Source organism: Echiichthys vipera (assembly GCF_963691815.1).
Source record: "Echiichthys vipera genome assembly, chromosome: 21".
Lineage (NCBI taxonomy): Eukaryota > Metazoa > Chordata > Actinopteri > Perciformes > Trachinidae > Echiichthys > Echiichthys vipera.
In genome coordinates, this window is record NC_139846.1 from 20902695 (window position 1) to 20918622 (window position 15928).

Consider the following 15928-nt stretch of genomic DNA (forward strand, 5'->3'; position numbering starts at 1 on the left):
AGGCACTAACCACTCCTGCTAGTTTACACTCTTTAACAGTCGCAGATGAGATTTACTGCAGCACAACAACCAACGGAGGCAAGCAACCTGGGCCAGCGCAATACTGTCAACATTTTTACGATGAGCCACCATGATTGTTCAGCTGGCTCAATGGGTCAATAATAGAGATTGGAATAGCCGCCCCACACTTTCTCCATAACCAGCTCATAACCACCCATTATTGGCTGTGTGATCTTGGCACCTTTAGATGCATACGGAGGAGAGAGTTGTTTGAGGTAATTGCAGCATGATCAAAAGAGGTTTTTCATATTGCTGAGAGAGAGTTGCATGGCGTTGAATAGAGTCTTGGCAACTAATGTGGAAACCTGTGCCATTGTGCTCGTTCTGCAGTGCAAATGATTGAAGAAAATACTCATTACTCCAGGAGTTGTGTAGGGCTGGAGGGAGCCAGGCAATGGAGTGGTATTTGCAACAGAGAGACATCCATTGCCAGTTGGCCTCTTCAGCTCATTGCAATTGATCCATCATAGTCGGGCTGTTTGGAGCATGTGCATTCACTCCATGAAATTAACACAGAAAGAGCTGATAAATGGTTGATGAGGTGATATTTTTGAGTGACTTTTGAGACCACTAATTGGAAGCTAACATGCCTTTTGCCTGTTGTTTACATGGGTATCTGAGAGAAATAAAAAAACGTGATGTATCATGCCATACCATATCAGACGTGATATTACATTTATGCAGAAAAATAACATTCACTTTGGTTGAAAACAAACATTAAGATAGACTAATGGAGCCTAGTCACTGATGGAAGTGATGACCTTGTTATTCAGCCAAGTCAGTTGCTCTTCCAGTGGATTGCCAGCCTTAGAAGTTGCCAGCCCCTGGATATTAATATCTTAGTTTAACAAGTTGGCTGACTTGGAGAGGGATCAACAGATTTAAAAATACAATTATATTGGGTTGATAACAGGACCGTGTCCAGCATCCTTGATTGAGATATTAACCAGTCCGGATAATGATAGCCCTTTGTGACAAAGCGTACAGAGGACGTCCTCTGTCGGGCTAATGATCCACAACTGGCAGAGAAATAGGAGCCCGGTCGACCCAGGGACGCCTCACTTCCACTGGGATACCTGGACATGGCCTTCCCTCGACCACCTTGGAGGCTATTTTTAACATAATTACCCTTTTACCGCCCTGCTTAAAGCCCTGGCTCTCTGAATAAATTATGTGTAATGGAGCCCCTGTCTGTACACAGATCTTTACATGCAAGGGCCCGTGGTGAATAATAGCTTGGGAGCATAGTTTTAGCTGCTCTAATTATACTATGGACTCCTGTTCCTGTAATAACCACCGCTGATTTATTCATGGAGTTTGCCATACCTCCCCTTTAACGTTTAATGGCAATGGATCTTCTCCAATTAACTGTCCTTGCCCTTAATCTGGCGAAAGAAACACAGCCCGTTGGCCATTTTTGTCGTTGGCCGTGACAAAATTCCAGATGCACTTTCCCCCTATTTGGTTTGATTGTCTTTCTTTTTGTGTATTTCATTTTGATGATTTTCATTTCTCCTCCAGACGTGTGGGAAGTGACAAACTCATGTCTGTATGCGATGGGGGAATATGTATTTTCATCCCTCTGAATGAGAGGGAGATGAGAAGCAGAGCATTGAGGCTTCTGTTGTGTGATAGGAATCACATAATAGACTGGCATACAGAGAGCTGTCCGTCAAACTCTCCCAGGAGAGCCAGGACTGCTTCTGATGAAAACAAAGGCAGGTTCTAGGCAGCCACAGTCTACGGGCGAACTCCCTCTCTTTGCCTTGCTCTCCCGTTCTCTTTGTCTCCCCGCTTCTCTCAGACAATCACCACGCTGACTAGAAACAATGGCGAAGGGGATCATGGTGCGGAATACAGAGTGAGAGGATAATTCCCTGTTTCTGATTACAGCAGATGTCATTTGTGTTCCCTTGAACTGTTGCATCCTGTGCAGCTCTAACTTGCAATCCCATTGCGTCAAACATGCACCCTGGCTCCTGCGTGTCCGCTGTTGGTAGGCTTTATGCATAAGCTTCAAAAAACCTCAAATTTACATGGAATTTGCACTGGGTTGATTCAGTTTTATCCCAAATGTATGAAAATGACGGCATTTTCCTGCTATGCTGTACCTGAACCTATACTTTCTTCATTACATTGCTGGGTTTTACAAGGCTGGCATTAAATGTGTCATATTAATCAGAATTGGCCTACCTTTCTAAAGAACTAAGCAGCAAAATGGATCTTCTTATCCTGCAACCCCCTAGACATTTGTAGCACACAGTAAAGTTTCATTTTACTGTCCAATGCAGCCTGAAGGCGCATATATGAGCTCTTCCCACTAAATGGAATTCAGCATTATAGGATTGGTGTTATTTAAACAAGTATTTCAGGGCTGAGTCCAGGTCGTCTTGGGATTGGGTACTTTTATTAACATTGACAAAAAGGAAGGGAAAATGATGTGTTGAAGACATAACAGTACGTTAACCAGTCTGAGAACCCAACACCACAGGCTAACAACTGACCTTTTAGCCTTCTGACATCATTGACCCCAGATCTATAGTCGGCATGGATGACAGAGAAGCACTCACACTCAGTAAGGGTACATTAGTAGCAAACGCAGCAGAAACAGGCATGCCCTTGTGACCCTGAAGATCCAAAAAGTAGCATGAAAACTTTTGGGGTTCTTAAAATAACAAGATGATTGAAATTATAAATCAATCTCAGCCCTGCATGTGTCCGCTGAAAGTAGATGTCTATATGGTGTGTGTTTGAACTGTGAAACTCCGATAGCTGGCTAATCACTAGTGAGCTGATGCAGGTTTGTTTGGTTAAGGGATCAAGAAGAGAATAGCTAAGGGGTTTAGCCAACACAAGAGACAAGCGGCCACTGTTAAAATTCTGATAACAGCCGCAGCTTGTATGCATTTCTGCACAGTGCTGCTAGTTTACCCTCTTCTTCCTTTAAGCTCTTAACTCATTCCTACCCTGCTTTTGCAACCTTTGTGTAATCACACTTCTCCGCGTTTCTTCTCTTCCTGCCTCCATCACTCATTGGCGAAAACAAATGGATTTCAGAGGGGGTTCTCCAAACAACGGTCAAAAATTGTTTTCTTTCAGTGATGGGAGTTTGTTTTCTTTGCCTAATCTGAGTTTGACTTCGCAACCCTCCATCCAAAGATCCACTGTGATCATCCAGCAGCAGTGGGTCACGCCTCATTTAGGCCACTTTAAACATGTCCAGGATCTTGTTGATGGCAGCTTACACTGGAGTGTGTGTATGTCATGAGTTTGTGCCTATTGAGGAGTCCATGCATGGGGCACACACACATACAAACATATACACCCAGTGCCTGTATGTTTGTTCTATTCAGTGGGGGTAAAGACAAGACCTTAGCAACATTTGTGATGGATACCAACAGGAAGAGCTTTAGGAGACGTTTATTTACACCACATAAAGCCACAAAGGAAACAGCAGCACACATGTGGAGGGTCTATCTGGTCTACAGGGAGTCGTAAAGACACAATGCTGCTTTCTATCCAACCTCCACTGACATGTGCTTTGCCCTCAGAGAGTCCGCGGGCCTGCTAGAGTAAGTGAATCAACAGTTTATCCATTATTACTGATTGTTTCCTCCACAGACGTTTACATGTAACAAGGCTTCACTTGCACATATTCAGAAATCCATCTTGTTTTGTGTGACAGCACCTTGCTGCACACTGAATTCAGGCAGAATAAAGGGGACAGAAAATCAACCAGGCTGCTTGTTTACCAACTGGCGGGTAAGGTAAGAGCTCCGGGGGAACTCTGACGGACGCTCTCTGACAAAATGAAATACCAATACCTGAGTTGCGCTCCACTTACATCCCCTAAACAAACCCCTGGCAAGTATTGGAAAAATAATTACAGCTGTCCAGTGCCTGGCAACAGTGTTGAAGAGGTTCAACATTCACTTTGCGTTCTACTAAGCTGGTTTACCCGCTGATCCAGAAAATACTTTGTCTTACAAGTATGATATTTAAAAGCCCTGCATTTGTGTCATGAATACAGTTTGCATGTTAATTGTATTCATAATGATTAATGGCAACATTCTCCAGTGAAGTAACTGAAGTGGCTCCCTGGTCTTTTGTCACAAATATAATTTATATCTGTACATTTTCATGGTCATATTAAATGAGTATTCTGTTGCAACATGCAATAAATATAATGGCAGGTGTAATGATGAGGGTCCGGCTCTTCTAGCTTTGTTCTGCAGGCGGCTTATATCAACTAAAGTTTCAGTGGTTGTTTCCCACCAGGCTGATCCATACAAGGCCGATAACAGAGCCTGGTTCTGCCTTCATAATGGGCTATTACCTGCTATCTAACATCTATGCATCTGAAAGCTTTAGAAATAAAGATTGCAGCTGTGAGATGATGTGCCAAGGCTTTCTCATACTCCAGTTGGAAAAATCAAGTTAGCACATTGTCTGAAGTTGCCCTTTCACACATGTAGCACACAACAGGAGATTGTCCATGTCCGATGCGTTTTCACTAACTGGAAAACTCTTGTTTGGTTTAGGCAAGGGGTGGTGCCTGGGTAGAGAGTGCAGGAGGCAGGACATGATGTGGATTACAATGCGACCACATAGCCAATTTGTAATTTGGACATGAACAACTGCTGTCTCTCGCTGTTCTTTTGACTTTCTCTGGCGATTTTGGTGTCAGTTCTTATTAACAGAAGTTTCCGAATCTCATTGTCTTTCAGTTAGACATTGTCACTGACGTCTTCAAGTGAATCACCCTTCTTCTTGACCCTTGTTATCTCCCGTTTCATGTGATCTGCATGATAGAAATGTCTTAACACGCCCACTCACTGTGAGTTCTCTGTGACCTACTCCATTCACATATGGGCTGAATCGGCCATTACACAGACTTTGTACTGGCAGGGCAAAGTCTGATTAATGTCCGATCCAACTGATTCAGACATTTGTGTTCTCACGTAGAGCTCCTCTGGGTAATGTCTAGATCATTTCAGGGTTGCAGTGTGTGCATCAAAGGGACTTAGATTTACTTAGTCTAAATGTAATTTCCTTTTGTTTTGCTCTCTTAGAGAAAAGGAATTAAAATAGAGAGTGAGAGGACCACCTATGGGAAGAGTTTTAGGTTCACACCTTGGCTGAACATTTGGGTAACTTATAATTGTTTTGGTATAGCACTGTGATCGCTCTGCTGCTGTGGTACATTGCTATCTTTGATATTGGCTCATTTATATGCATTATGTTTCAGCCATATAATTTAACTGTGCAGACACAAGGACAAAGGTTGAATTATAATTCTCAATAGGGAAACGTCTCACCAAATATAAAATACTCTGTTCTCATTCCACACACTTCATTGGCCAGGCAATGGCATCATTTGTTTTTCATATTAATTGCCAGATTCCCACCTTCTCTCAGCTTGCCAAGTATGCCACATCATCCCATATGTGAACATGTGAATGATTCATTGACACACAATGAGCTCAGAGTAGATGGTTTTAGGTCGCCTTTGTGGGGGAGTTAGAGTCTATTCGTCTGCTGGCCTCACTGATGCTATTTCCTCTTCCCGTAGGTGCTGCAGAGCAAATGGTCGGTCCCTCGCTGGGCCTGAAAAAGTCCAGCTCTCTTGAAAGCCTCCAGACAGCTGTTGCCGAGGCGTCGCCGAACGGTGAGATCAACGTTAACAGGCCGCGCTCGCGGATCATCAGGGGTCGTGGCTGCAACGAGAGCTTCCGAGCTGCTATTGACAAATCATACGAGAAACCTGGTGTCACAACAGCAGAAGAGAACAGCATGGAGACATGTAAGTGTTTACACATAGTTGATCTGTGCAGAGATTTTGATTTTCAAGACTGTTTATTCACAGTAGTGATCCAGAATAATGTGACCATTATACAATGGACAATAGAAGGTCTTAGTGGATTATTGCAAATAAATTCAGTCAGTGTAATATAGGCCAACACAATCACGCTTCCCCAGAGCCTTTTCAGAATGGCAGGATTTACCCCCAAGTAAACTAGGTTAGGGGTCCCCTAATGGAGAAATGAGTGTGTAATAAAACACATCTGCAATAAGCATCTTTGTTACACACTCATTAATATTCACATAGTTCATGTTGAGTGGAATTGTCAGAGACTGAGGCAGCGTGTTTTCCCAGGAGCATACATACTCTTAAAGTGCATTGCCATGTTTTTAAACCGAGTGCACACGTAGAAAAAATACTGCTGTTTACCCACAAAACTCAGGCTCCTACTATATCCATGTTCCATGTAATATCTCGACATCACGTAATTGCATTTACAATGATTATGAATGAAATGCATGTCTTTGCTTTAGTCTGTGCTGTGCCAGTTAGTTTTGGCACACACCACTGTACAACTTTGCCAGGATTCCTCACATTTGTTTTCCTGTTTACCTGACTGGGATTAAATCCAGAAATACTTTATTCTAAACTAAGAAGACAACATTAGACAGGAAAGACATGCCACCTTCCGTTTGAGTGAATATATCTATCCATACTTGGTGTTTGATGACAAAAAGCCATGCTTTTGGCATAGAGAGACAGCAGTCTTAAGTTTTGTGACAGGTAATAACACCGCAACACCACAAGAGTAATCACTAGATATAAATTTCCATTCACCATTAAAGGATTCCATTAAAAGAGCTGGGGGACATTTGAAAAAGAGGGAATTATTTGCCTCAAACGCTTTGTTCTCATAAGCTCTGTCGGCAAGCCACTAAATACAGTCTTATCTTGGCAAAGAAAAATGGGGAAAGCAACCGATTTCCCCTGCCGTGGTATATTGCATTCTCCCCCATGATATTCAAATAACTCTGTTTTTCAATTTAGATAAAAGCAGCCAGTCCGTGCTCATCACTGAGGTTAATAGTCAAAGTTGACAGATAAGCCGCTGCCTTCCTCTGCTCCCAGACCTTTATTTACATAGAATAAGAATGTGGCATCACCTAAAGAAAATGTGTCCCCACAAGATATCCTGTGGGGAAAAATGCACTTCCCCTTGTGCTACTTTGTGTCGCATCGTTTGAGGAAATAAAAAGAAAGAAAAATCCGCTCTGCTGTGCAAAAATCCCTTCTTTTATGAATCGGAATAAGACATGCAATTTTACTTGTCTATCATAACCTTCAGTGACAGGCGGGCTTAAATGTCCTTGATTATTAAAGCAGGAATGTTTAATGATAGATTTTCATTAAAGTGACAAAATGTTTCCTGTGGTTGTCTGTCTCTGCAAATTATCTGTCCGTCTGCTGCCACTTTCATCAATGGCTCTGCTGTCACTTTGTCAGCCAAGTCTTCTTTTCTCATCAATTAAATTGCCGTGGAAAGCCTCACCTTTTGATGTCCGGTGTTAAAGTCTTTGCTCTGTTTTTTGATAGGAGATAGCTTCTTTTCCTGTCTTGCCTAATTTGAAAGGCTCAAATTAAGAGGATATGACAAAAATGTATTCAAATGACGTATCTCTCTTTGTGTGGCCTCCCCTGTAACTCAATATGAGGCCTTTGTATGGCGAGATATAAAGAACCCGGTCTACAAACAAAGCCACACCTGTATACACACACAAACACCCATGTGTCCACACTTGCTTGCACACATGGGACGGTCTGGATTACAATGTTTAGTATGTTATCTGCAGCTTGGCATCATTAAGCAGTAGCGACATTAGCACTCCTGCTAATCTCAGTCATTTAAATAGATACAGCTCACAGCTGCCGTTGCTCTTAAGTGAATGATAAGCAGGCAGCAGATTGAGTGATAAAACTGATACCCTGAACCCGCTCCCAAATTTGTGGAGGTGGTGAAAAGGGAGGGAGGGACTGCGTGCGGCAATGAATGGCATAATTGAGCAGGTTTAAGCTGCCGGTTCGCTCTATCCCCGTCGTACAAGCAGAGCCCCGTGTTGAGATTCCATTTCAGTCATTTCCTCCGAGATGGCAGCTGAAAGACATAGCTGATAACTCCACGGATCACACGAGAAAACAAACCCCCCTGTTTCTTGAAATGTGAAACCAGCCGCTCCACCCTCCCGTAGTCTGTCTCATCCCGTATTCCTAAAATCCATCATGGTTTCCCCTCCCTCTTCTTCCCTCACGCTAAGCGCTTTTCTCTCTTCCATCAAAGGCAGAACTTAGACGACGACATGCACGACTGTAATAACTTGTAATCTGAAGGACATCTACCTCACGCCTCAGAGCCAGAGATGAAGCGGAGACAGAAGCTTCGCCGACTGCGAATCGCACCACATTTGCAATTTAGATCCCTGGGAGCCATTTTCAAGATTATTTAAATGTATAATTACTGACAGATTAATTACATTTTGCACATCAGCTCTGATTAGATGTGATGGAAACTTTGAGTTTAAACAACCCTACATCACCTAAGGAGTTTCAATTTGATGTCTGGTTTGAAATGAGTTGAGACATAAATTAAGAACCAGATTCATATTACGATCATTAAAGTTTTCATTTTTTGGTCAAATCATTTTTACGTGAAATACACCACATATGGAAATAAATGTCTCTCTTGTGAGCCGTGTGAATTGTATGCATTTGAGAGAACTTGAGACTTTCAGCTGAGTGAAAATATGTTCAACTGAATCTCAAAGGGTGTACAATGTAAATACATTTTGCTGTAATGAGGCGCACGGATTCAGTGTGTTTTGTTCAAAGCTGCCATACCTTGTGGGACGCAGCTTTTCTTTTAATAGTTCATCTGACGACAGAAGTGATGCTTTGTTACTGATGATAAATAAAGTGTTGTTGAGTGTGTATTTCAAATATGGCTTCTATGATCCACGGGGACTCAGGTGGATGTTTAAAGTGTCGGCCTTTATTGACTTCCATTTTATTTTTCTTCTTAACCCTGTGTTTGTGTGAGCGTGCCGCTCTCTCTCCCTCTCAATCTCGACATTTAATACCTTGCCTTCCTCCTTATCTCTTCACTCTAGTGGACGAGGACACAGAGGGAAGTTCCAGATCAGGTCGCGAGTCCATGTCCACCAGCAGCGACTTCATCGTGGGACCCGGGCAAAATGGCAACCTTTCCAGAGATGACAGACAGAAAGATCATGACAAGGCTGGGGGGAAGGAAAAGAAGAAGCCTGAAAGGGATAAAGAGACGGAGAAAGACAAGGACAAGAACAAAGCCAAGAAAGGCGTGCTGAAGGGCCTGGGAGAGATGTTCAGGTAGGAAAAAGTCAGAGCTCAGCTCCAAATCCTAAACTCCCCTGTGTCACCCCAAGCACCAAACCCTATCTGCTTTATTTAATTCCACTCTTTCACCACTGGATCATTCAGAATGCATTCTCTGGATGTTGCTAATAAGTGCTAATCAGAGCCCCCTCTCCTTGAACCCGGTGAGATGGAAGGAATGGATGGAGGGAAGGGGGGAGTTATCGACCTCGAGGGCCTCTGGCACTTTTGAGACACATTTTTTTTAATAAGGCCAACATGTTTTATTCATAATCCCATGTGCACGCTCCTCCTATCTAAACACGCTCCGCATTTGTAAACTAGCGGACAATGTTCAGGGCCCATACGGGTGCTAATGTGGGAGCCGTGATTCGGTTTGGGGGACAAAAGACCTTTGCACATGATTAAATCAACTGCATGTCTGTGTCTGGTATTCTCAGTGGCCGTCTCATCATGCTTTGGTAAGATTTTAGAGGCAGACTACCTTGAGAGACAATGAGAGGTGATACTCATCAACTCATATTCATCAATTTTAAGGTCCCATATTTTAAAAAGGGAGATTTCCATGGCTTTTTTTTTTAATTATAAATACTAAAAGAATATCAAAATGCTCAATCCAAAGAGAAATATGCACAGCCCATATTCAGAAACTGTGCCTTTAACACCACATTTCGTAGTTGTTTGGTTTGTTTCCCAGTTTTGAACATAATTTCAGTGCCTTTGAGGACTGATGGGCAAACACATTTTCATGTTCTGCACCGTGATTGGGACTTTGGACCATATACTGTGTACATAGACAATCGCAGGAGAAATGTGCAAAGAGAATGTGGATGAAAATAAACATCCTGCGGGGATCCATCCTGTATCTGTGCCATGAGGAAATTAGTGGGGGAGTCACATTAATTATTTCAATTCCGTGCACATTTGAATATGGTATAAATTAACAGTGGAGGCGGTGCGGGCCGTTATCGTGCCGTAAGTTGTTTTCATGTGGATTAGTTTAATGGGATTAGTTAGCGTATCGTGGCGCACGGCTCAGTAATGAACAATAAAGACGACAAGTGTGTTTCGAGGTCACAATTGAGGAATGCAGGGAACTCGCTTATCTTCCATTATTTTCACTCTTGTGAATTTTTTTTTCTATCTTTTGCATCCTGTGATGTAAATTCATAATGGCTCATTCAGGCTTACATTCTGTCACACAGCAGGCATGAGCACATATGTGGAGACACGCACATGTTAACTGAAGTACACCCAGAGAATTGCGTTGGATAGTAAATGAAAGTGGAAATGTGAGCCACAGGTTTGACACTCTGTGACATGCAATCAACGCCGTTGGCAAACCTTTTTGAGTGGTTGTGTGCTCAGCCCGATAGGTGGCTGCCGGGTGATTTTAGCTGTGCACATGGGCCCTCTGCATGCCCTCCTCGGCCTCATCATCGTTCTTCATTATCTTTGAGTGCCACCACCACTTAAGAGTTGGCACGCAGCAGGCCTCGCTGACACTCCCCCCTGCTCCATGCATTAAACGCCAGGCCCTCTGTCTTCTGAATGCAAAGAGGCAGCCTTCTGAACCAGCATGTCTCTCCGATGCTCAGGCTTTGTCTTTACTTCTTTCTGCTACTCCTACTCGTTGTTGATACCTCAAACAATTTTCTACTTGAAGCTGTGACAGCTTTCACACCCACACATCCACCATGTCCTTTTCTTTTCGCTCCCCTTTCAGGTTTAGAAAGTTAGAGATGGCAAGAAACTGAGGTGAGAATGAACGCGTCCCACTGGATACAATAACAAACTTTAGAGTGATGTGAAATGCCTAGAGGTCAAAAGGGAGTAGAGTTAAATAAAGTGAGAGCTCCGTTGTGTGTCTTAGCAATTCTAGCAAAAGTTTTGACAGTGATTTCAGAACAGAGACGTTTCACTGTGCATAAGAAAGGGTTCGGCTGACAGTAACTCAACACTCTCAGGCTTAGGAAGCAAGGATAGACTTTACATCAGCAGGTTTTACATGTGAGTGTCTCATCATTGCATCAAAACATCAAAAAGGCATCATGATTGGGTTAATCCTTTGTAATGCTTGTCTCCACGGTTGTCATTTGCATAAAATGGATGGGCAGGCACTGGCTTTCTCCTGCATGCATGTCATAACGTTATCCCACTAAGGAGATTTCAAGGAGTTTGCAGCGCACTGCAATTTGAGCTAATTTGCATGCAGGCCTTTGGACGGCCTGATGAACGTGTAGTGCATGTCTGCTTAATAGACAGCCTGATTGGGAGTGCATTAGCATCAGAGCCAGGGGAAAGGAGGATGGCCTAATAGAAGGAGAGAGAGGGATGATAGAGGAGGGGACTGTGAGATAAATACTGTGAGTGCAAGAATGACTGAAAGTGTGCGAGTGCGTGATGGAAAGAAAATTTACTGCCTACAGCCCAATGCAAAGAAACTGCAGTGCAGAGCCTCAAGATTCACATTGTACAGCCTTTAGCATGGCAAACTGTCTGCCTGGTATACTCTACCATCCAGTAATGAATAGCTTATAATCTTATGAATGGATAGCAATGTGCATGCATGCGTAGGATAAAAAACCAGCCCTAGGCAGCTTGACATCGTTGTTATTTCAAGAATGTCTGTTGCATGCATTTATCACTGTGTCCAGTGGTTTATAGAGGAGTGTAGGGCACCGCATCCTCCGCAAACCATTGTATGTGATTACTCATGTCCTTTCTACTGGCTAATATGTGATCATTACTTTCTGATCCTATCAGGTTTGTTTATATGTTGGATGCTTTGCCCAGGGCTCTGTTAGCATGCTAGCATACAACGGCATCCCAGCCCAGCCTGCAAGACTCCCTTCAACATGCCTAATGAGGTGTTGTTTATCTGCTCTTTTACTGTCTGACCTCCTCCATCAAAGCCCCATCTCCATCTCCTGATATGTTGATGCGTTTGTATATGTGTATTTGAATGTGTATGTGACCGTGTTGTGTGTATGCACATGCAACAAAATACATCTCCTGAGAGGTTTATTTCTGGAGTTGAGTGTTCAATTATTGTGAAATTTCACATTTAAATAGGTTAATTGGACTTTTAGATGGACACGTTTGCAGTGTTTGCAAATTGCATTGCATTTGCTAAGGCATGTGTGTGCTCATCCATCTTCTGTTTAACGCTGTATGGTATGAGCATTCATATTTTTATATGTAAATGATTTTGCACAAGTGTGTAATGTGTTTTTTAAAAAAGAGCGAGGGAAATGCATCTCTCTGTAGGAAAAGTACAGTAGCATGAAGGAGACACGCGAGCGAGGGCTCAAATATGGAAGGCAGGGTTAGGACGGGGTATGGGAGCAAGAGAGGTGGGGGGTGGATTGGGTGAGGGTGGAAGGAGAGAGGGAGCGTGTGCACTGGAGTGAACTGGGGCACCAAGGGAGAGTGGGAAAGGAGGAGGAAAAGGAAAGGGAGTGGGGGAATGAGAAAAGACGGGAGCTTTTCACAGCGGCAGTCACGGCATTGAACTACTGTCTGCCTGTAGGGAGGATTTGGATCTCTGGTGATTTTGTACTGTGTGTGTGTGTGTGTGTGTGTGTGTGTGTGTGTGTGTGTGTGTGTGTGTGTGTGTGTGTGTGTGTGTGTGTGTGTGTGTGTGTGTGTGTGTGTGTGTGTGTGTGTGTGTGTGTGTGTGTGTGTGTGTGTGTGTGTGTGTGTGTGTGTGTGTGTGTGTGTGTGTGTGTTCAAGGTTAATTTAAATTTGCATGTGTGTGTGCAATGCATGTTTGTGTGTATGTATAGATGAAAAGATGTGTTAATGGGCTCTGGCATCCCCCTCACCCATTCTCCCCGGTGCTTCCTCACTCACACACTACCCATTACTTCCACCCTCCCCACCAATCTGATAAGTGGCATGCCTCACGCCGAGCCATCAGCCGACACTGGAGCGTGGTGTGACAGCCGTGCACCCCCTCACTCTTCACCACCACCCAGCGCCCCCACCCCCCAACCCTTCATCACCCTAGGGACCTCATCTCCCTGCAGATGCAGCCCCACTCAAGGCTACACAGAGAGATGCGAGAGAGAAGGGTGTGGAAAGGAAAGCAGTGGAAGCTGGAGTGGAGGGATGCTTTCTATCTTTCAATCTTTATTATTCTTAGGCAGCATGGAAACACGCTGGGAGCACCCGAGTGTAAGGCATTGGCACGTGTGTGTGTATGTTTGCATGCATGTGCGAGTCTGCCAAGAATATGGATACCATGACACAAAAGCATGATTGCCTTATGTGTAGCATGAGAGTAGGTAGTTGGCGTGTTGCTGCGCCGCTCTGTGTCTTCCTACCATATGATTCTTTCTGCTCGTGTGGGTGTGAACAGCTGATGGCGGGTAAGTCGGCTTGAACATTCGAACACCGACATGACACATGCATTAGCCTGGCTTTTTATACACACACATGACCGAAGGGCGTGCCTGATGGATCAAAACACACTTTCTCTGCATAGCGTGCCCCTCATCCCCTTCACTTTCCCCAACACACACACACAAAAGCTCACATATGCTTGTGGTATTATGCCACAGTTGATTTGAAGACAGCAATTAGCTGCCTCCACATGTGGGCCCTGACATCTGCTGAATGTAATCTGAGAGAAAATGATAATTGTTCTTTTGCTCTGCCTCACTCACCATGTCTGTGCTGAGGTAGTAAAGGCAAGCACAGGGCACAACATCAAGCTGGAGCTTGTACATAAGAGCGACTGGTAGCTGGAGTGAAGTGAAGAATATAGGAAAGCCAGCAAAATATAATTACAAGAAGGAAAATAAGGTAATACATGGAGTGTGGGGGGTGATGCAAGATTAAACAGCATCTCAGCAGGATGAGCAATGATTGGGAAAGTTGCTTTTCTTTTAGTCTCCTAGTGGGCAATCATTCACTTTGATTCCTTTGAGGTGCCCATGAGCAGCAAAGTGTCTTGCTGTCAGCTCTAGGAGCACTTTTGTGCTGCTGTACCTGACCTTTGACCTCCCCATGGAGCGGGCTTAAGCAAAGTGAGCCACAGATTTCCCCTGTCGTAGAAAGATCTTTCAGAGAGAAGTCAGCAGTGAACTTTGTCAGTTTTCCAAAGTGCATAGTTGTATCTCAATATCACCTTCAAATGCCTGCACAGCTAAATGAAATATCATGTCACCAAGGGGCACTATACAGAGACTTCCTGGGAAAAACATCTTTTCAGAAGAACTCCCACTGCCTCTTCATAGCTGGTGCAAGATGCCAGGACTTTAGAGGGGTCATTTTTGGTGGGTGAAATCCAAACTCCCTCACAAAAACGTCCTCTGAGTGTGACATCCCATTATTCTCCTGCCAATCATGTACCTAAGAGGAGCAGCGGGGGCCAAACAACAAACAACAAGGTCCCCCACTGAGAAGATTAGCGCAACTGTCACAGAGTGCACTGACCGGGGATGAAAACAGTGAGACAACAAAACTCTTCTGTACGCCAGGTTAAGGCAAGTACAGCTTTTTGTCTGGTGTCAAAAAATTGGATGTCACTGTCAATTTCTGGCAGCGGTGAAGCATTTAGACGCAGGGAGAGGCTGAGTGATAGAATTGAGGAGGGGGAGGAGTGGACGCACTGTGTCATTAGCCTTCATGCGAGAATGAAAGATGGCCGCTTCAGGCACGGGGGGTGGCGAAGAGGGCAGGGCGGGGGTCTGGCTGTCCGGCCTCGCTTCCTCTGCTTTTGGCCACTCGATGCAAATGTGATTGGGCAGCACTGTGCCTCCATCAGACAGCCCTGAAGTAATTAGGTTTAGAATGATCATGCAGTGCACCGAGCTAGACCTTGAAGCATGGGGTGGGGGGTTGCGGAGGGGGTGGCGGGTGGGGGGGTTGAGAGAGAAAGAGAGAGAGAGAGCGTGCGAGGGAGAGAGAGAGAAAGAGAGAGAGAGGTGTTGCACGATGGAGTTAATTGAATCTGAAATCTTGTCGGCCTGAAATGAGATACACCAATGTCTCTCACGCTGGGTCTCAGGCAGAGGGCTGCAAACATGACTGAATTCATAAAGTGTGTTATTAAAGAGCTCAAATTAAGTGTAGCAGTGCACCCCTCAATACTCTACCAGGCCTGTGACTACTAATGATCCAACCCCAGTGGAATCACACCCAGACCTACCGATAGCAAGCCAAGACTCCCTCTGTCTTCTGTTCTGTTCTGTTCTGTTCTGTTCTGTTCTGTTCAGTTCTGTTCTGTTCTGTTCAGTTCTGTTCTCTTCTCTTTTCCAACATGTTCTCCCTTGTCTTTACACTTCAGCGATCTCCCTCGCTTTGCTCTCCCTCTTTCCCTCCCTCCACCGCCTCGCCTTTAATCAACCTCGAAGTTCCATGTTTTTTGACTTCTTCCCTCTCCGTTTGATATTTGTTTTTTCACACTTTGAGACACTCAGATTCCACTTTGAAGTTACTTTTTGCGTTCTGGCCCCGGATCGCTTTGATCAATCAGAGAAAGACTGTTCCAGTGCGATTTGACTCCTCTCAGAGGACGGGCGGTTTTGAAAATAATGAGAAAACATTAAGAAGATATACAAAGATCTGAGAACAGTACAATCCCATTTTGTTTTTCTAAATAGTTTCAATGAATCGCTAATGTCGCCTATAATAAACCATATTATAAATGT

At 44.1% G+C, this 15928-nt stretch overlaps 1 protein-coding gene across 3 annotated transcripts in view; it reads left to right on the forward strand.

Annotated features, from left to right (window-relative positions):
- LOC310963228 (partitioning defective 3 homolog) overlaps positions 1-15928 on the forward strand; it is a 365271-nt gene that overhangs the window by 240577 nt on the left and 108766 nt on the right. For all 3 annotated transcript variants that reach the window (XM_083935934.1, XM_083935936.1, XM_083935935.1), the window contains exons 18-19: positions 5633-5863; positions 9025-9262. In XM_083935934.1, the coding sequence (XP_083792060.1) occupies positions 5633-5863; positions 9025-9262 (469 nt within the window). The remainder of the gene's footprint in view (positions 1-5632; positions 5864-9024; positions 9263-15928) is intronic.